Raw genomic sequence first — 15,642 nt, 5'->3', positions numbered from 1 at the left:
TGCATCTACAATCTACATCCCAGTCCCAGAAGACTTTGAGATCCAGCAATTATTTTAAACCACCCCCCCACCCCGGTCTTTTGGAATGATTTATATTAAAAGAGCAAAGAAACAGAGAGCCACAAAGTCAATGCATGGAATTACTAAATGTTTTCATTTATTTATTTAACCAATTTATATGGCCATACATCTCAAAGAATTATTCTGGGCAGCAAATAGAACTAAAATAGAATAAAAACAATAGCAAACATTACAAAAATTAAAATATAAGTAGCCAAGAAACAATAACCCAATCATTAACACAACCAGGCCCCTGCAGATACCTTGGGCCCCAAGCTTGGGCACAGAACTCAATATTTAAGCTGGCAAGGTTGGTGCCATCTGGATCTCCAGAGGAAGAATGTTCTATAAAATGGGTCAACCATTGGAAAAAGCATGTCTTCTATGCCCCATCAACTGTTCTTGAGAATACCCATTTTGTCAATTTTTTTCTGAATGCTATAACATAGAACATAGGATCCCGGTCTTCCACTTTGCATCTACAATCTATGTTCCAATTCTAAAAGACTTGAGACCCGGCAAAATTGGAAGGGTTGGATGGAGAAAAGTCCTCACTTCTGATTATCTAAAGCATGGGTGTCCAACCTTGGCAATTTTAAGACAAGTGGACTTCAACTCCCAGAATTCCCCAGCCAGAATGGGGAATTCTAGGAGTTGAAGTCCACAGGTCTTAACGTTGCCAAGTCTGGACACCCCTGATTTATCTTCCCTGTCTTTGATGAAAGGCTATGGTAAATCATCTCAAGTTCAGAAACCATAGATCTTCTGGGAGAATGGGATGAGGAAAAAACCCACTTCCATTGGCCTATTGTCTTAGCTTCATTGTAATTAACAATCCTTAATAGTGGTTTGTATTCCACAAGTCTTTGTGAATAATGGTTGAATCGTTTATGAGGGGCTGATGCTCTTGCTATGTTTTGATTGAGGTTAAAAAAACAAAGCCAATGATTTGTATGAGCTACTTTGCTTTGCTTGGAGGGTTTACCGAACAGGTGGTCCTCCAAACTCCAAAGGGTCACCATGTATATTTAGTATCTGAAACTTGAGCATGCCTGATCTGATTGGCTCCCCCCGACCACATGATGGTTTAGGAGCTGATGCATCAGCCTAACATTGCTTTTGCCCAGCTTGTCTCAGGAGGGAGGACAGTCAGAGAGGCTTTGCTCCGAAGGAAATTTATTTAAATATAACTGGTAAGCTTGTGCCTTTTGCTTTCTTTTTTTTTTAAAAAAAGAAAGACAGATTGGGGTTTGTTTGCTACCAAATGATCGTTTGTTTGTGGGTTTGTTTGTTTGCAGACTTTATGGCCTGAGGGATTTGGTTTTTTATTTTACTATTTTACAAATTTTAACACACTTTTTTTCCAGCATCGAAGTAATCCCTCTTGGGAAGAGATCAGTCCTGAGTTTGATGAGGCTTTAAAGGCAGAGTGAGCCTCTGTCGTTTGGAAACATTTTGCACATGGAGATCAATGGCTCCGTTGGCTAAGCCGCTCTTGAGGTCTCCCTCCCTCCCTCTCTCAACTTTAGGACTTGTCCTATTCCCTCGGTGAAACAAACATTTTTATCCTTTTGATTTTTATGTATCACCTTGATTGAACAGAATTGGCACTAGGAAAAGGCAGCATTCAAAGGGCCTATATTTAACCTACAGCACCGGAGTGCCGCTTGCCTCAGAAGGAATGGCAGTTCAGCTAACTAGACAAAACCAGCCTATCGCTCTGGGGTATTGGCTTACAGGGCAAATATTTTTGTACTAGGAAGCAGCTGTTCTAAGCCTTCATCTCCTTCCCTGCACCAGAAAAGAGGGACCTGCAACCTCTCACAGCAGGCTCATCATTCCAGTGCATTAATTCATTCCAAGGTATTCATTCATTCATCGCTTCTCTGCCATCTAAATAACCAGAGTCTTGATCTTTTCTAGGACTGAAGTTGGAGAAATACGTCAAGCACCCCAGAAGCAAAGCAAGAGAGCATCCCAGGAGATCAATGGTGGGACGAGAGAAATTAACTTCATTAAGTTAAGGTCATTTGAACAACATTTGTATGACTTAATGTTTGTGGTTGTTTATATAAGACCCCAAGGTTATTAGTTTATATAGAGTAACATTACATTGGCCCACAGGTATTGTGGCAGGATCTGCCCAGCTAAATTTCTAGGTTAGGAAAGCTTTCGTGGAGGTGACCTAGCAAGCTGCTTTTTTGTGCAACACAATTAAAGTGGACATTTCTCCAGTTTTTCCCCTGCCATAGCCAGCACACCTCGTTGTAATGCTATCGTTCCATGCTACCATGTTGGCTCAATGCTTGGCATTCCTTATCCTAAGCATTAATTTCTAGCTGCTGGTAAACATATTTAGGATCTTCTAGTTGCAGTTCACAATCAAAACTGTAAGTGAATTTCCATTCAAGAAATATTAATGGGGCACTATTAATTTTGGTGGGTTGGTTTTGGTTGATTGTCAATTATTTATCTCCCTGTAGATGTTTTTACATAAATTCTCAGTACACAATGCACAGCCTTGTGATTGTTATATATTCCATTTAACTTACTCTGTTGAGCTAGGAAGAGACTTTATGATATTATCTAATTTTTCACTACAAGTACATCACTCAAGAGAGTTGATAGATACAATAATCTATGTTTGTTTGTTCCTTGCCTGCATCCTAAACAATTCTAGTAAGCAGAATTGCTATATTTATGCTCATAAAAATAACAGTGCAATTTGTTTTGGGGTGGTTCCTCCCCCACCAAATGTTACTGGCTAAAATATGGAAGGAGGCCAACATCTCCATAATAATAATAAAAAACTGGCTTTTTCCTCTGTATATGAGATATTTGGGAGAAATACAAATTATGAAAGGATAATGGCAATCTGATGTTAAACATCTCAAGTTAAATGGTATCCCTTTATATATATTTTTAGAAAGCTGAAATGTTTGATAATATTTTTGGTTTATTAATATTTTGATGTTTTATGAACAATATTTTATAAATATTAATCTTTATAAATATTAAATATTTTAATATTTAATATTTGGCCTATGTTGTTGATTAAACTACAGCTTCATGTCTGTCTGTCTGTCTCTCTCTGTATGTTTTTCTCTCTGTGTGTGTTTGTGTGTGTAAAAAAGGCATTCTTACAATATTTTTATAATGCACAGAGATACTAGCCTTGATAAGTGAGCAACATTGACTTCATCATGCTGATATTTATTTATCTGACTTGCTTTGTGACCAGTGAGTAGGTGGACGGGCTTTCCACAAAGATGGCAGATGAAGACGATTACGATGAGGTTGTGGAGGTAAGACTTAAATGTTTGATTTACTGCCTTAAGCTATGCAAATGAGTTTATTATTTCAAAGAAACAGCAAAGAATGGCAGGTCAGGAACTTGAGATGGCTGCTTCAGAAGTGAGTGTGTCTCCAAATTCAGAGCTGGTGACTGGACAGTTATAAAAACTGATATATTCTAAATGGCCTCCAGCAGCTGTCGGGTTCCCCCAGAGAAGGCCTAGGACATGAGGTTGTAAGAGTGCACGATGACAGTAAATGCCTGTGATGCCCTTTCTTTCCTCATCTTCCTGCAGATTTAGTTTTTTTAAAAAAATAATAATAGAAAAATACAGCATAGATGATGCTAATAATGTTAACATTCATTTGGACATTTAAAATGCCCATAATTCTATCTAGCAACAACTTACTGGCTTACATAGGACCTGTGTGAAAAGTCATGGGTACGTTTCCTTGCCAGACTCCATTTTACCAGTGTGTGCAGCTTCTGCAACTCTTGGGTTGTACTTCCAGATGCACACTGATTATCAAATTGAATGTGTGGCACAAGTGTTTGCCACTTTTGGATCACATTACATCCTGCTAGAGTAAAGCTCTTCAATATTTCTGATGACCAGCACCACAATCAAGGAAATGTTTTTAACTTTTCTTTTATTGCAAAAATCTTCTTCTTCTCCTCCTCCTCCTCCTCCTCCTCCTCTTCCTCTTCTCCCCTCTTCTCTTTCTTCCATCTTCTTCCCATCTCATGTATGTCTGATAGCCATGCCCATTGTCTTATCATTGTCTGTCTCTTAGTAGACTAATAGTGGTTTTATCTTTCATATTATCATTTCAGTTTTATATTGTTGCATTGTTTCTTCAGATGTCTGTCTTTTTCCTCTTGTCTCTTGGGATATATGTAGCAGGTATATATATATATATAAAAGGCTGCAATTGCTTCTAATCTTAGTTTCAAGCAAGATAACTTTTTCCAGAAACATAGCACATCATTTTCCTGGTTTTTGTCCACTGATCCTTTTCCCTCATGCTTTAATTTTGTGTGAACCAGAATTAAATGTGCAAAGCATTAAAGAGCAAAATAAGTTTTTATTTATAAAGAGACAAATTTGTATTTTAAAGAGCGTGCAGTAGAGTCCTCTTAAAAGTAGCTTATGCTTTTCATTTTGGACATTGATTTGGATTGTTTAGTACAGAATACTTAAGTGAGAAGTAGATTCTGTTTTTGCTTGGTATGAGGGCCACATTGCCAATTTGAAGTTGGTCAGTAGGCCGCATGAGAAAAAAATGGTGCTTTCATGTTTCTTCCAAGCTGGGATGAATATTCTTTCTCTCTCTCTCTCACACACACACGCATAAACACAGAGACACACACAGATGTACACACCTTTGTATGTATGTAATCTCATATATTATTAATAAAACAGAAATAGCAATGCATTTATATAGGCAAATGAATGCACGCATTCTCTTCCATCTCCTCCCGCAAATCTTCTTAAATTTTCCTTTATCTCTATGGAGATTCTCAGGCATCCAGGTCATGGTTGTCCCAAAGCTGCTTTTTCAAAAGGTGACTGGACTTTGTTTTTCCTTGGATATTTCACTTCTTATCCAAGAAGTCAGAACTGGAATTGATGTCAGAACTGAAGAAGCTTCTTGGATGAGAAGAGAAATATCTTCAAGGAAAAACAAAATCCAGTTGCCTTTTGAAAAAACACTTTTGGGATTTTCCTTTATGCTTGTGGTAGTGCTTTAGCAGGTATATGCATGCTGTTAGTTGTACAAGCACCAGTCTAAGTGATGCATAGTGAAAAAAAATAGAAGGACCATTATCTCCTGATATTCTTCTCATAAAAAGAGCCAATTATATACAAAGCTTGAAATAAACAGTATCTTGACAAAGTTATCTGTAGAAGCATAAATCATCTGCAAAGAATGGCAATGAATCAGGCTCTGTTGAAGGGTGCCAGTATCTTTGGAGGTTTCTTGTTAATGTGATTCATGGAAAGGAGAGGAACCTTATTGCACCAAGTCTGAGAATTTAGTCAGTGTTGTAGATCCTATTAAATTGAGCACGATAAATCTTTTAATACCACAAATACATGAAATCCAGTAGAATTTATTGGTGGAATACGTGCTTAAAAATCTAGGCCGATCAATAAAATGAGTCTGATAAGGTCAAACAGTAAAAGGAAGACATGGAAATAAATCATATTGGGTCCTACATGGACAGCATCTTCTACATCTCCACTTTCCAAGACTTTTTAGTGAACAGGAGAAATAATTCTAACCAAATGCATTAAATAATTTTTGGTGAATTAAGCTTGCTCTTATGATGAAGAATGCTGTTTCAAAGTAAAATGCACTTTGAAGATATTGCTAATTTAAGGCTTGATTTGATGCACTGCAAAGTTAGGCTAAAATTAGTGGTTGCTATAGTATTAGCGAAAAAGAGTTTGAAGAAATAATTTGGAACTATCTTTAACATTAAACATAAAACTTCTAATAATGATGCAAGTTCAATCTTATCATCAAAGATAATTCTGTGCCAATTCTGCTTCTCCTTTATTTACCCTGACTCATTTTTAAGAAGGTCCCCCTATGAAATTAGTCTAATATATTTCACTGGTACTATAAAGATTCCAAGATTACCGACAACAGAGCTTTTCACAAGAGTTTGTACTGGTGCAACGTACAACCAATGGAGTATTATTAGCAAAATGATTTGTCCCATTTTTTTTAGGTTAGCTGATTTGCAGAAACATTTTTATTGACATAGCTAGTCTTAGTACATTCATTTCTATTAGATTTGCTCTGAACATCTGCTTAAATTTGATGAAGTTTCTAGGCAATATTTCAAAAAGAAAGCCACTTAAACAAGATGCAGTAGAGTTCCTTCTTGAACAAGAGAATATTTCAGATACTGTTTGTTTCATTATGAATCTTAAAGGATGATAATGTCACTTTCTTTCCTGTGTTGAAATCAGCATAATGATTTAAGGTGATCAACTGGACTTTTAAAAAAATCTTCTGAAGCACTGCAGTCATCAATCCCTCTTTACAATTGTCTTCCACATCTAAGTTCTTTGTTTCTTACATTTCTATCTTGCTTTCTTTGGAAGATCAAGGGAAATGAATTTTGTTTGTACTTTTCTGGAAGCTGGATTGTTCCATAGGCATCAAAGGTTTTTTTTTTTTTTATGGAATTTGAGTTCAGCCATGAGATTGAACTTTATTTTAGTTAAGACGCTGAGAAGCAGTAGTTCAACCCTGATACAATAGCAACTTCTTCCTCTCTCTCTCTCAGTAGTAACAAGACCCAATTCAAAACATGAAAATAGCCTAGAAGGAAAAAACCCAACAGTTGTAAAATATAATCTAATCTAATATAGTATATTAAACTTGAGTTAGTATCCACGTGTGAGACCTATAGATATGCACAGTATAATTATGTCAGTTGTGCTAACACACAAAGTTAAATCAGCTTATCAAATATAGCAGGCAGACAGAAAAATCAAGATATTCAATTCCTTATGGTTTGTAGGAGATTGGATATAAGTGACTGATAGCTTGTATTCCATTTGGTCGATCACAAATATTGTGCAGCAGTATCAGAGGTTTCTGACAGAAACCTCTGATAGAGGTTCTTCCTTCCAGATAGAGGATTGTTTTAGATTGCTGAGCAGTGGAAGCCAATAAGATTTTTTTTGTCCAGTAATTCTTGTTCAGGCATGGTTTCTCCTTAAATTTAATGCTTTCTTCCTTGAAGTTAAATATGATAATTCACCCTGAAGCATAAACAGTCCTGAGAGATCCAAGAGAAATTCTGTAAGATTATTGGCTATGTTTCAGTCCTGGCTTGAATCATTTCAAACAAAATTTGAGTCATCCATTTGAATCATCTCACTGCAACTTTGCACAGCCTAATTAAGAAATATATTTAAAAAAAATTAATGTTCAACTGTCATTCTAATAAAATATGATCATGTTTTGACACATCATTTGCCCTTTTATGAAAGCCTTTCTTTTACAAGAGCTGTCAGGTAGCAAACTTAAATGAATCGTCCATGACAAATGTTCCTAGGACAGTCAATATTTCCTTTAAAAAGAATTCACAGATGAATAAAATCTTTTTCCTGTTAAAGAATTGCTTAGTTCTTTTACAATGCCGTTTTCACAAGTATTGTAGATGTATCACTTTGGAAATATTGTGGGTTTAACTGCTCTGCATTGGTATTTGAATTATCTTTTGGATTATCTCCCCTTCCTTAATAACCAAAAGGGTACATATAATGAAAGGGTGGTGTTTGATCATGCTTTCAGGTTATGGCTAATGATCTGGTGAACTCAGGTATCTGTTCACTCGCCACTGAGTCATGACTTATTGTATGATCTTTTACGCCAATGGGTGTCCAAAATTCCTTAAGTGAAAGCAGGAGTTGTGAAGTCTTGGAATTCTTGAATTGGATCTAATACAACATTTAAAAAGCTATGTTTTTACGAGACAAAGAAAAATAACTTTTTAAACAGTATTAAGTATTATGAGCAATTGGCAGCCACAAATCCACTGATATTTATGGAACAAAATACCTGTGGATCTTACCAGCAGCTAAATCTTGGAGTGCTTTCCATGGAACATCCTTATCAATCACTTCATTCTTCAGACTGAGATTTTGTTCTTTGCCTCAAGAGAAACACATGTGTTTTTATGTATGACCTTGTGAAAAATAATGAGGTTTCTTCTTTGTTTATAGTACTACATAGAAGAGGAGGTCGAGGGTGAACCAGGCGAGGTAAAAGCCTCTGATTTATGCATAAATGTCTGATTTGGTGGAATTTAATGCTTTTTAAGCATTTTGTGTGTGTGTATATAATATAAAACAATTTAATAGATATTTTTTTTTACATACTTGAGTAATCTAATAATAACCTCTGGGAAGAACAAAGTCAACCAACAACTTATATAACAGAATAATGATCTTCCCTTGAGTGTCTTTTGCTAATGCAATGGTGGGCAACTTTTTGATGCTAAGGGATGGACATACGAATTTTGTGGTTAGGAGGTGCAGTAGATGATAACACCTGCACCTAGGCCTACTCTACACGAATGGAATAATCTCTTTCAATGACAGGAAAGACTCTGGTTCCCCAGTAGAGAAAAATGTAGCTTAGGATAACAAGGTTAAGTACCTTTCTGCCTGCATATTTCCTACATTCTTTTTTTATTTTTTTGGAAGATATAGGAGAAAGGACAAATAAATGAAAATCCCAGTTTTTTCCCCCTCCAGCAAGAGGGAAGTTGGAGCCTTGTTTTAGTTAATGTATCATCCTTACTTTTATTTGTCTTAATTTGCAGCAGGTTTTAATTGCACTGAGCTTTTTTCCTTGTCCATATGCTCAATGGTTTGTAAAATACTAATTAAGAGGTTTTAAAAACACTTTATTTTCTTTTGGGAGATGCAGATGTATAGTGATGCCTGCATCCTAGTGAAATGGATGAGTAATTTTTGATTGGCTTGAACAGTATAATTGGCCTAAAAACGTATACATATATACTTCTGCTCTTGAAATCTTGGCCATCTATCAGAAAATAAAGGAAAAAACAGTATTTCTTAGAGGTTGCTAAATGAGAGTGAAAACTTGAAAACTCAGTGAAGAAGAAAGTAAATATGTATGTACAGAATATTTCTTCCTGCAAGCTTCTGTTAGTGTGTTTCCATTCATTCGTCTGATGTAAATTCACTTTGGAATGTCCAATGTCATTTTCTTGTTTTTGTTTCTTGTTCAACTTGCATAACGTATTCACATGTTGTTCATCTTGTTCATCTTTGAAACAAGAATTTTCTTCTCAGGGTTATATTTTCATAAATGTCACTACCAACCTGAAGATAAATACTGTAACATTATTTTACTCTAAACATTTGTTGTTTATTCCTCCTGGCAATTCTTTTAATATACTTTTTTAATTGGAAGTCTTGCATTGTTTATGATATCAGCATGGCTATAAATATTAGAAGCACGATCCTTTTCCAGGCTTCAGAATTACTTAGGAGGATCCTAGAATTTTGCAGATTAGACTACAAATTACTATAGATTACTATAGAGACAAAGTTATTCCTTCATTAAGAACATTAGTTTTTGTGTTGATGGAGAAATATAGTTGTATGATTCTGAATTTATGCGGTTTATTTGTGTGTACCTCCCTTTAGGAGAATAGTTCATAAGATAACCTTTGAGCATAAATTCAGAAAATATAAAAAGAGAGAGTCTTATTATTTGCAAGGACTAATTCTCTTATATATTTTGGAATAATCTCACTAGTATCAATGAGGTTAAAGCAAAGGAAGAATTTGTCTGTTTCCATATATACTGTCAAAATTCAAATTTATGTGAGCGAGAATGATGGTGAGGAAAATCCTTGTAAAATGCAAAACACTTGGTTGAATAAACCAATTCCTTTATGTAGAAAACAAATATTTCATTTTATAGAAATAGATTGAATGATATGTGCACATTGTAAAGCACTTTTCAAATTGAAGGAAAACTTGATTTGGGACTAGGGGAAAAGTTGTATGATACCCCCCCAAACCATGTCTGTTGCTTTTTTTTGAAACATAACTCATGGCTGATTCAATTCAGAAAAATAGATGTAACATGTCATAAGGACCTTCCTGAATTCAAGAATATCAGGATATGCTACTCTTGAATACAATATGGTAATTGTATAACTGCTCCCGGGTACTAGTCATACAGCTCAAACAAACATAGTCACTAGTCACTACACTATTCCATTGTTCCCTGTCTAGAGGTCTAATTTTTGGAATTTTCTGCCTTCACTATTTATCTTGAGAATAGGTGAAGACTCAACTCAAATGTGTAATTTTATACATTGCACAGCCATATGAAATGATGTATGGTGAAAAAAACATCCAAATAAATCATTCATATAATCTATTGTGGGGTGTAGATTGTTACCGTGTTTCTCAGAAAATAAGACCGAGTCTTATTTTCTTTTAGACTTGAAAATAAGCAGTTGGGCTTATTTTCGAGGTGGTCTTACTTTTTTTGAGGTGCAGTAGGCCAGACTCAGTGAGCTGGATGCGCCATGGATGCACTATTGCCTCCATTCCGAAGCTTCAGCGTTCGGAATGGAGGCTTTTGGCGAACGGGAGGAAAATGGGGAGGGGGATTTCCCTGCCTGTCATCCTTCCCTCAGTCTGTGCTGAGCTTGAGGAATGGATGACAAGCAGGAAAATCCCCCTCCTCATTTTCCCCCTGTTCACCAAAAAGCCTCCTGTGAGCATCCCAAAAAGAGGGAAAAAGCAAAGCAGCTGGCCGTGGAGCTCCGGCCTCGGGGAAGCAGTCCAACAAGCAGAAGCGCTGCACCCAGAAAGAGAAGGGCAAAAGCGGTATTTGCACTGCCCCAAGGGACCAGCAGGCTGCAGCTGCAGCTGGACTGTTGCCCCCCCCCACGCCCGTGCCGCCATTCATGCCCATCCCCCCAGGCTTATTTTCAGGGTAAGGGTAATATTAGGCCCACCCCCATAAAATTAGGGTTAGGCTTATTATTGGGGTGGGTCATGTTTTCAGAGAAACACGGTAACGTGGCGATAAAAGCGGCGAAATCTAGCTATTTTGCCGCTCTTATCGCGTCATCAGATAACCACCCAGCCGCCCTGTTTAGGGTGACCCGCTCCCTTCTTCATCTGGGAGCGCGGGAGGACCCCTTGCAGGGCCGAGCTGAGGATTTTGTACAGTATCTGGATGATAAAATAACTCAGATTCGGGAAGACTTGGCCGCCGACTGGGTTAGTTCAGACGAGATGACTGAGGCAGGCCTTGAGAGTGTTATCTGGGAGGAGTTCGATCCCATGGCTCCCGAGGACGTGGACAGGATCTTGGGACGGCTGAACGCGACCACATGTTTATTGGACCCGTGTCCCTCCTGGTTGGTGCTGGCTTCCCGGGAGGTTACACAAGGCTGGCTCCAGGGGATTATCAACGCTTCTTTGAGTGAGGGTGTCCTGCTGGCCGCCTTGAAAGAGGCGGTGGTGAGGCCTCTCCTCAAGAAGCCATCCCTGGATCTGGCTGTTTTGGCTAACTATCGTCCAGTCTCCAACCTTCGCTTTATTGCGAAGGTTGTTGAGAGTGTGGTGGCACAACAGCTTCCCCAGTACCTGGATGAAGCTGTCTATCTGGATCCGCTCCAGTCCGGCTTCAGACCTGGGTACAGCACGGAAACGGCATTGGTCGCGTTGGTGGATGATCTCTGGAGGGCCCGGGATAGGGGTTATTCCTCTATCCTGGTCCTATTAGACCTCTCAGCGGCTTTTGATACCATCGACCATGGTATCATGTTGCGCCGGCTGGAGGGACTGGGAGTGGGGGGGCACCGTTTTGCGGTGGTTCTCCTCCTATCTCTCCGACCGGTCGCAATCCGTGTTGACAGGGGGGCAGCGGTCGACCCCAAGGCGCCTTGTTTGTGGGGTGCCACAAGGGTCGGTCCTCTCGCCCCTCCTGTTCAACATTAATGTGAAGCCGCTGGGTGAGATCATCCGTGGTTTTGGGGTGGAGTTCCATCAGTACGCTGATGATACTCAGCTGTACATTTCCACCCCAGACCATCCCAATGATGCCTTGGAAGTGATGTCCCAGTGCCTGGAGGCCGTGCGGGTCTGGATCGGGAGAAACAGGCTTCGACTCAACCCTTCCAAGACCGAGTGGCTGTGGCTGCCGGCATCCCGGTATAGCCAGCTGACGCCATCGCTGGTTATTGGGGGCGAATCATTGGCCCCCACAGAGAGGGCCCGCAACTTGGGTGTCCTCCTGGATGCACGGCTGTCTTTAGAAGGGCATATGACGGCCGTGGCCAGGGGGGCTTTTTGTCAGGTTCGCCTGATACGCCAGTTGCGCCCCTTTCTGGACTGGGATTCCCTACGCACGGTCACTCAAGCACTCGTCACCTCTCGTCTGGACTATTGTAACGCTCTCTACATGGGGCTCCCCTTGGGGTACACCCGGAGGCTCCAACTGGTGCAGAATGCGGCCGCGCGGGGGATTATGGGAGCGACGGGGCGCTCCCATGTGACTCCTCTCCTGCGCGATCTGCATTGGCTTCCGGTGGACTTCCGGGTGCGCTTCAAGGTGTTGGTGATCACCTTTAAAGCGCTCCATGGCTTAGGGCCAGGGTACTTAAGGGACCGCCTTCTGCCACCAATAGCCTCCCACCGGCTGGTTCGCTCCCACAGAGAGGGCCTCCTCAGGGTGCCGTCGACCAGACAATGCCGGCTGGCGACCCCCAGGAGGAGAGCCTTCTCTGTGGTGGCACCTACCCTATGGAACAATCTACCCCCAGAGATACAAGTGATCTCCGACCTCCGGACTTTTCATCGGGCCCTAAAAACTTATTTTTTTCAGTTAGCTGGTCTGTCTTGATTTTAGGGTTAGTTTTAAAATTTTAATATTGATTTTAAATTGACAAGTTTTAAATTACGGGCCAAATTTATAAATTATTTTAACTCTATTTTTAACTGTAATGTTATGTATAGATGTTTTTATTTTGGCTGTTTACTGTCCTGAGTCCGAAAGGAGAAGGGCGGTATAGAAATTTGAATAATAAATAAATAAATAATAATAAACTTTGAAAATCCTTTGGAAATTGTCAAAGACTGGTTCTCAATAAAGTGTATCTGGATCTCAGTTGTGCTGATTTTCAAAAGATTATCAGGAATATAGACAATTGTAACTCCAAAAATATCAGCTAAAAAGGCTCTAAAACTAGTGCTGAGTCGGGAGATAAATTTAAAACACCTTTCCACGTTTTTAGGTGATTACTGAGTTCACTGAGACCACATACAGCACTGGCTCCGCACCGTACACCGTAACAACAAGACATACTTCAGAAACAAGCAGGCATCCTTCAGAAGCGAGAACGCATACTTATGAAACAACAACATCGCGTACTTTGGATAGTACAACACAACCTCCGGAAGTCACAGACCCTTCTCACAAGGCCTCCCAACCTGTCAGAAAAAAAGTTGTACGGAAAAAAGTGGACACATCTAAGTTTCGGACACCTTACTTGGATCACAGTTCAAAAATGCAAAAGCTCTTCAGCGATGTAAGTCAGAAATTTGCATCTTCTCACATTCAAAGCAGCTTAATGCTACTTTAATGAGTTTCAGCCAGTGGTGGGATTCAGCCAGTTCACACCACTTCGGGAGAACCGGTTGTTAACTTTCTGAGCAGTTTAGTGAACTGGTTGTTGGAAGAAATCATTAGGGCAGAGAACCAGTTGTTAAATTATTTGAATCCCACCACTGGTTTCAACCAATTTTAAAAAAGATCCTTGTGAAAAAAAAATATTGATTTTATACATGTGTACTTTTTCTGTGTATCAGAAATTGATAACGGTATGTAACAATATGTAAAAGCAAAAGTTGAGGTTGGAATGTATTTATCTTGTATGGTGCTAGGAAGAGTTGGAAATCAATGCCCCCTTTTCTTTCTTTTTCTCTTTCCCCTTGTATTTCACATCCCCTTTCCCCATTTCCTTTCCTCCTCTTAATTTTCTTTTCTTTTTTTGTATTTTATACAATAAAATTTGAGTCAAAAAAAGAAATTGATAACAGCTATCAAATACTGTAGCGTATGGGGCAGCTGGAAATCCTGGTCTCCAGAGTAAGCTTGTCAGAAAGTATCAAAGCTTAGGGTCATCCCAGTTTAATATTTAGAATAATATGAAAAAAGTTCAAGTTTATAGTCTTTCCTTATTCAGACCATAATTTCTTTGGCTAAATGAAATAACCTAATTCACCTTATCTATATCTCTTTAAATTCTCACCCTCCCTCCCTCCCTGTGGGTGGGTGTACGGGGTGTATGTGTTTTGTACTCAGAGCATAAATTCAGTATATCCAGAGGGAGCCAAAGCTGATCTGTAGGGCCATAAATCTGTAGGGGAAAAATGTCTCTTAATCAGAACATTGTGCAATTTATATATAAATTAAACTTTCATCCAATTATGCATGGGGATATATCTGTGCTTGTATATATGCATGTAGATACACCCCCTCTACTCACATACCAACTTGATGTCCCCAGATCTTATGGAGTCTATTTCCTATTACAGGTAGTCCTCGACTTATGTCCACAATTGAGTCCTACATTTTTATTGCTAAGTGAGACATTTGTTAAGTAAATTTTGCCCCATTTTACGACCTTTCTTGTCACAGTTGTTAAGTGAATCACTGCAGTTCTTAAATTAGTAACACGGTTGTTAAGTGAATCTGGCTTCCCCATTGAGTTTGCTTGTCAGAAAGTCGCAAAAGGTGATCACATGATCCCAGGACACTGCAATGGTCATAAATATATGTCAGTTACCAAGCCTCTGAGATTTGATCACATGACCGTGGGGATGCTGCAACAGTCAAAAACGGTCATAAGTCACTTTTTTTCAGTTCCATTGTAACTTCAAATGTCACTAAATGAACTGTTGTAAGTCGAGGACTACCTATAGTTCAACCTTTTTGGCAAATTGTAGGGAACTGTGGGATTTGAAATCAAAACAATTTGTGTAATTCGGATGCGCCCACCTATCGAAATACGTTAAAGCTTTACGCGCAAGGCATTTCCACAGGGCTTCTTAACCATAACACTTCGACATGCTAAAAATAGATCTACATTTTTCTGTCTTCGCTGCTCCCAGAAAAAGTACAAGGAAAAATTTGAAAAAGAAAAAGGAAAACAATGTGGAATAACAACAGATACTCCCGAACTTCGGAGAATCAAGAAAGTCCAGGACCAGCTCAGTGAGGTAAGGATGAGGAAGAAGAAACCATGACTAGGTAATACTGTTTTAATTCTAGTCAGGACAGCGAGAAGTTCACTCATAATATTACAGTAAGCCAGTCTGGAACTTTAGGATATGAATACTGCTAGATCCTTGGCCAAGGAAACTGTAGACTCCGCTTGAAGCTAGTAATTTGAGACTTCTTACTACATACCTGTGGGTTAAAATTACAGTTCTTGACTATCTGAAAAATACTGCAGGCATAAAAGCTGCTGGAGTAGGAGAAGAAGAGGCAGAGCCTGGGTGGGGGAGTCAAGAGAGGAATCAGTTTGGAGTCATTAGATTGCCACAAGCAATCCAAGTCCAGCCTCTCTTGAATTCTATTGGCTCTTATCTAGCACCAATTTAGTGCTGGCTGTTAGTTGACTAAATTCCTGTGTATAGCATGAGCAATAAATTAGCTTGACTGGAACATAACATGTGGTCTTGCTTCTTCACACCT

At 39.1% G+C, this 15,642-nt stretch overlaps 1 protein-coding gene across 31 annotated transcripts in view; it reads left to right on the top strand.

Moving 5' to 3' along the window:
- Nucleotides 1-1,137: 1,137 nt before the first annotated feature.
- NEB (nebulin) overlaps nt 1,138-15,642 on the top strand; it is a 217,056-nt gene continuing 202,551 nt past the window's right edge. For all 31 annotated transcript variants that reach the window (XM_087881859.1, XM_087881879.1, XM_087881868.1 and 28 more), the window contains exons 1-6: nt 1,138-1,253; nt 1,984-2,085; nt 3,302-3,365; nt 8,106-8,144; nt 13,178-13,471; nt 15,057-15,164. In XM_087881859.1, the coding sequence (XP_087737985.1) occupies nt 3,330-3,365; nt 8,106-8,144; nt 13,178-13,471; nt 15,057-15,164 (477 nt within the window). In that variant the 5' untranslated portion in view covers nt 1,138-1,253; nt 1,984-2,085; nt 3,302-3,329. The remainder of the gene's footprint in view (nt 1,254-1,983; nt 2,086-3,301; nt 3,366-8,105; nt 8,145-13,177; nt 13,472-15,056; nt 15,165-15,642) is intronic.

The sequence above is a fragment of the Pantherophis guttatus genome, chromosome 1 (assembly GCF_059756535.1).
Source record: "Pantherophis guttatus breed Tessera chromosome 1, ASM5975653v1, whole genome shotgun sequence".
Classification (NCBI taxonomy): Eukaryota; Metazoa; Chordata; class Lepidosauria; order Squamata; family Colubridae; genus Pantherophis; species Pantherophis guttatus.
Note: the sequence above shows the minus strand (reverse complement) of the source record. Positions and strands in the feature narration are given on the sequence as shown.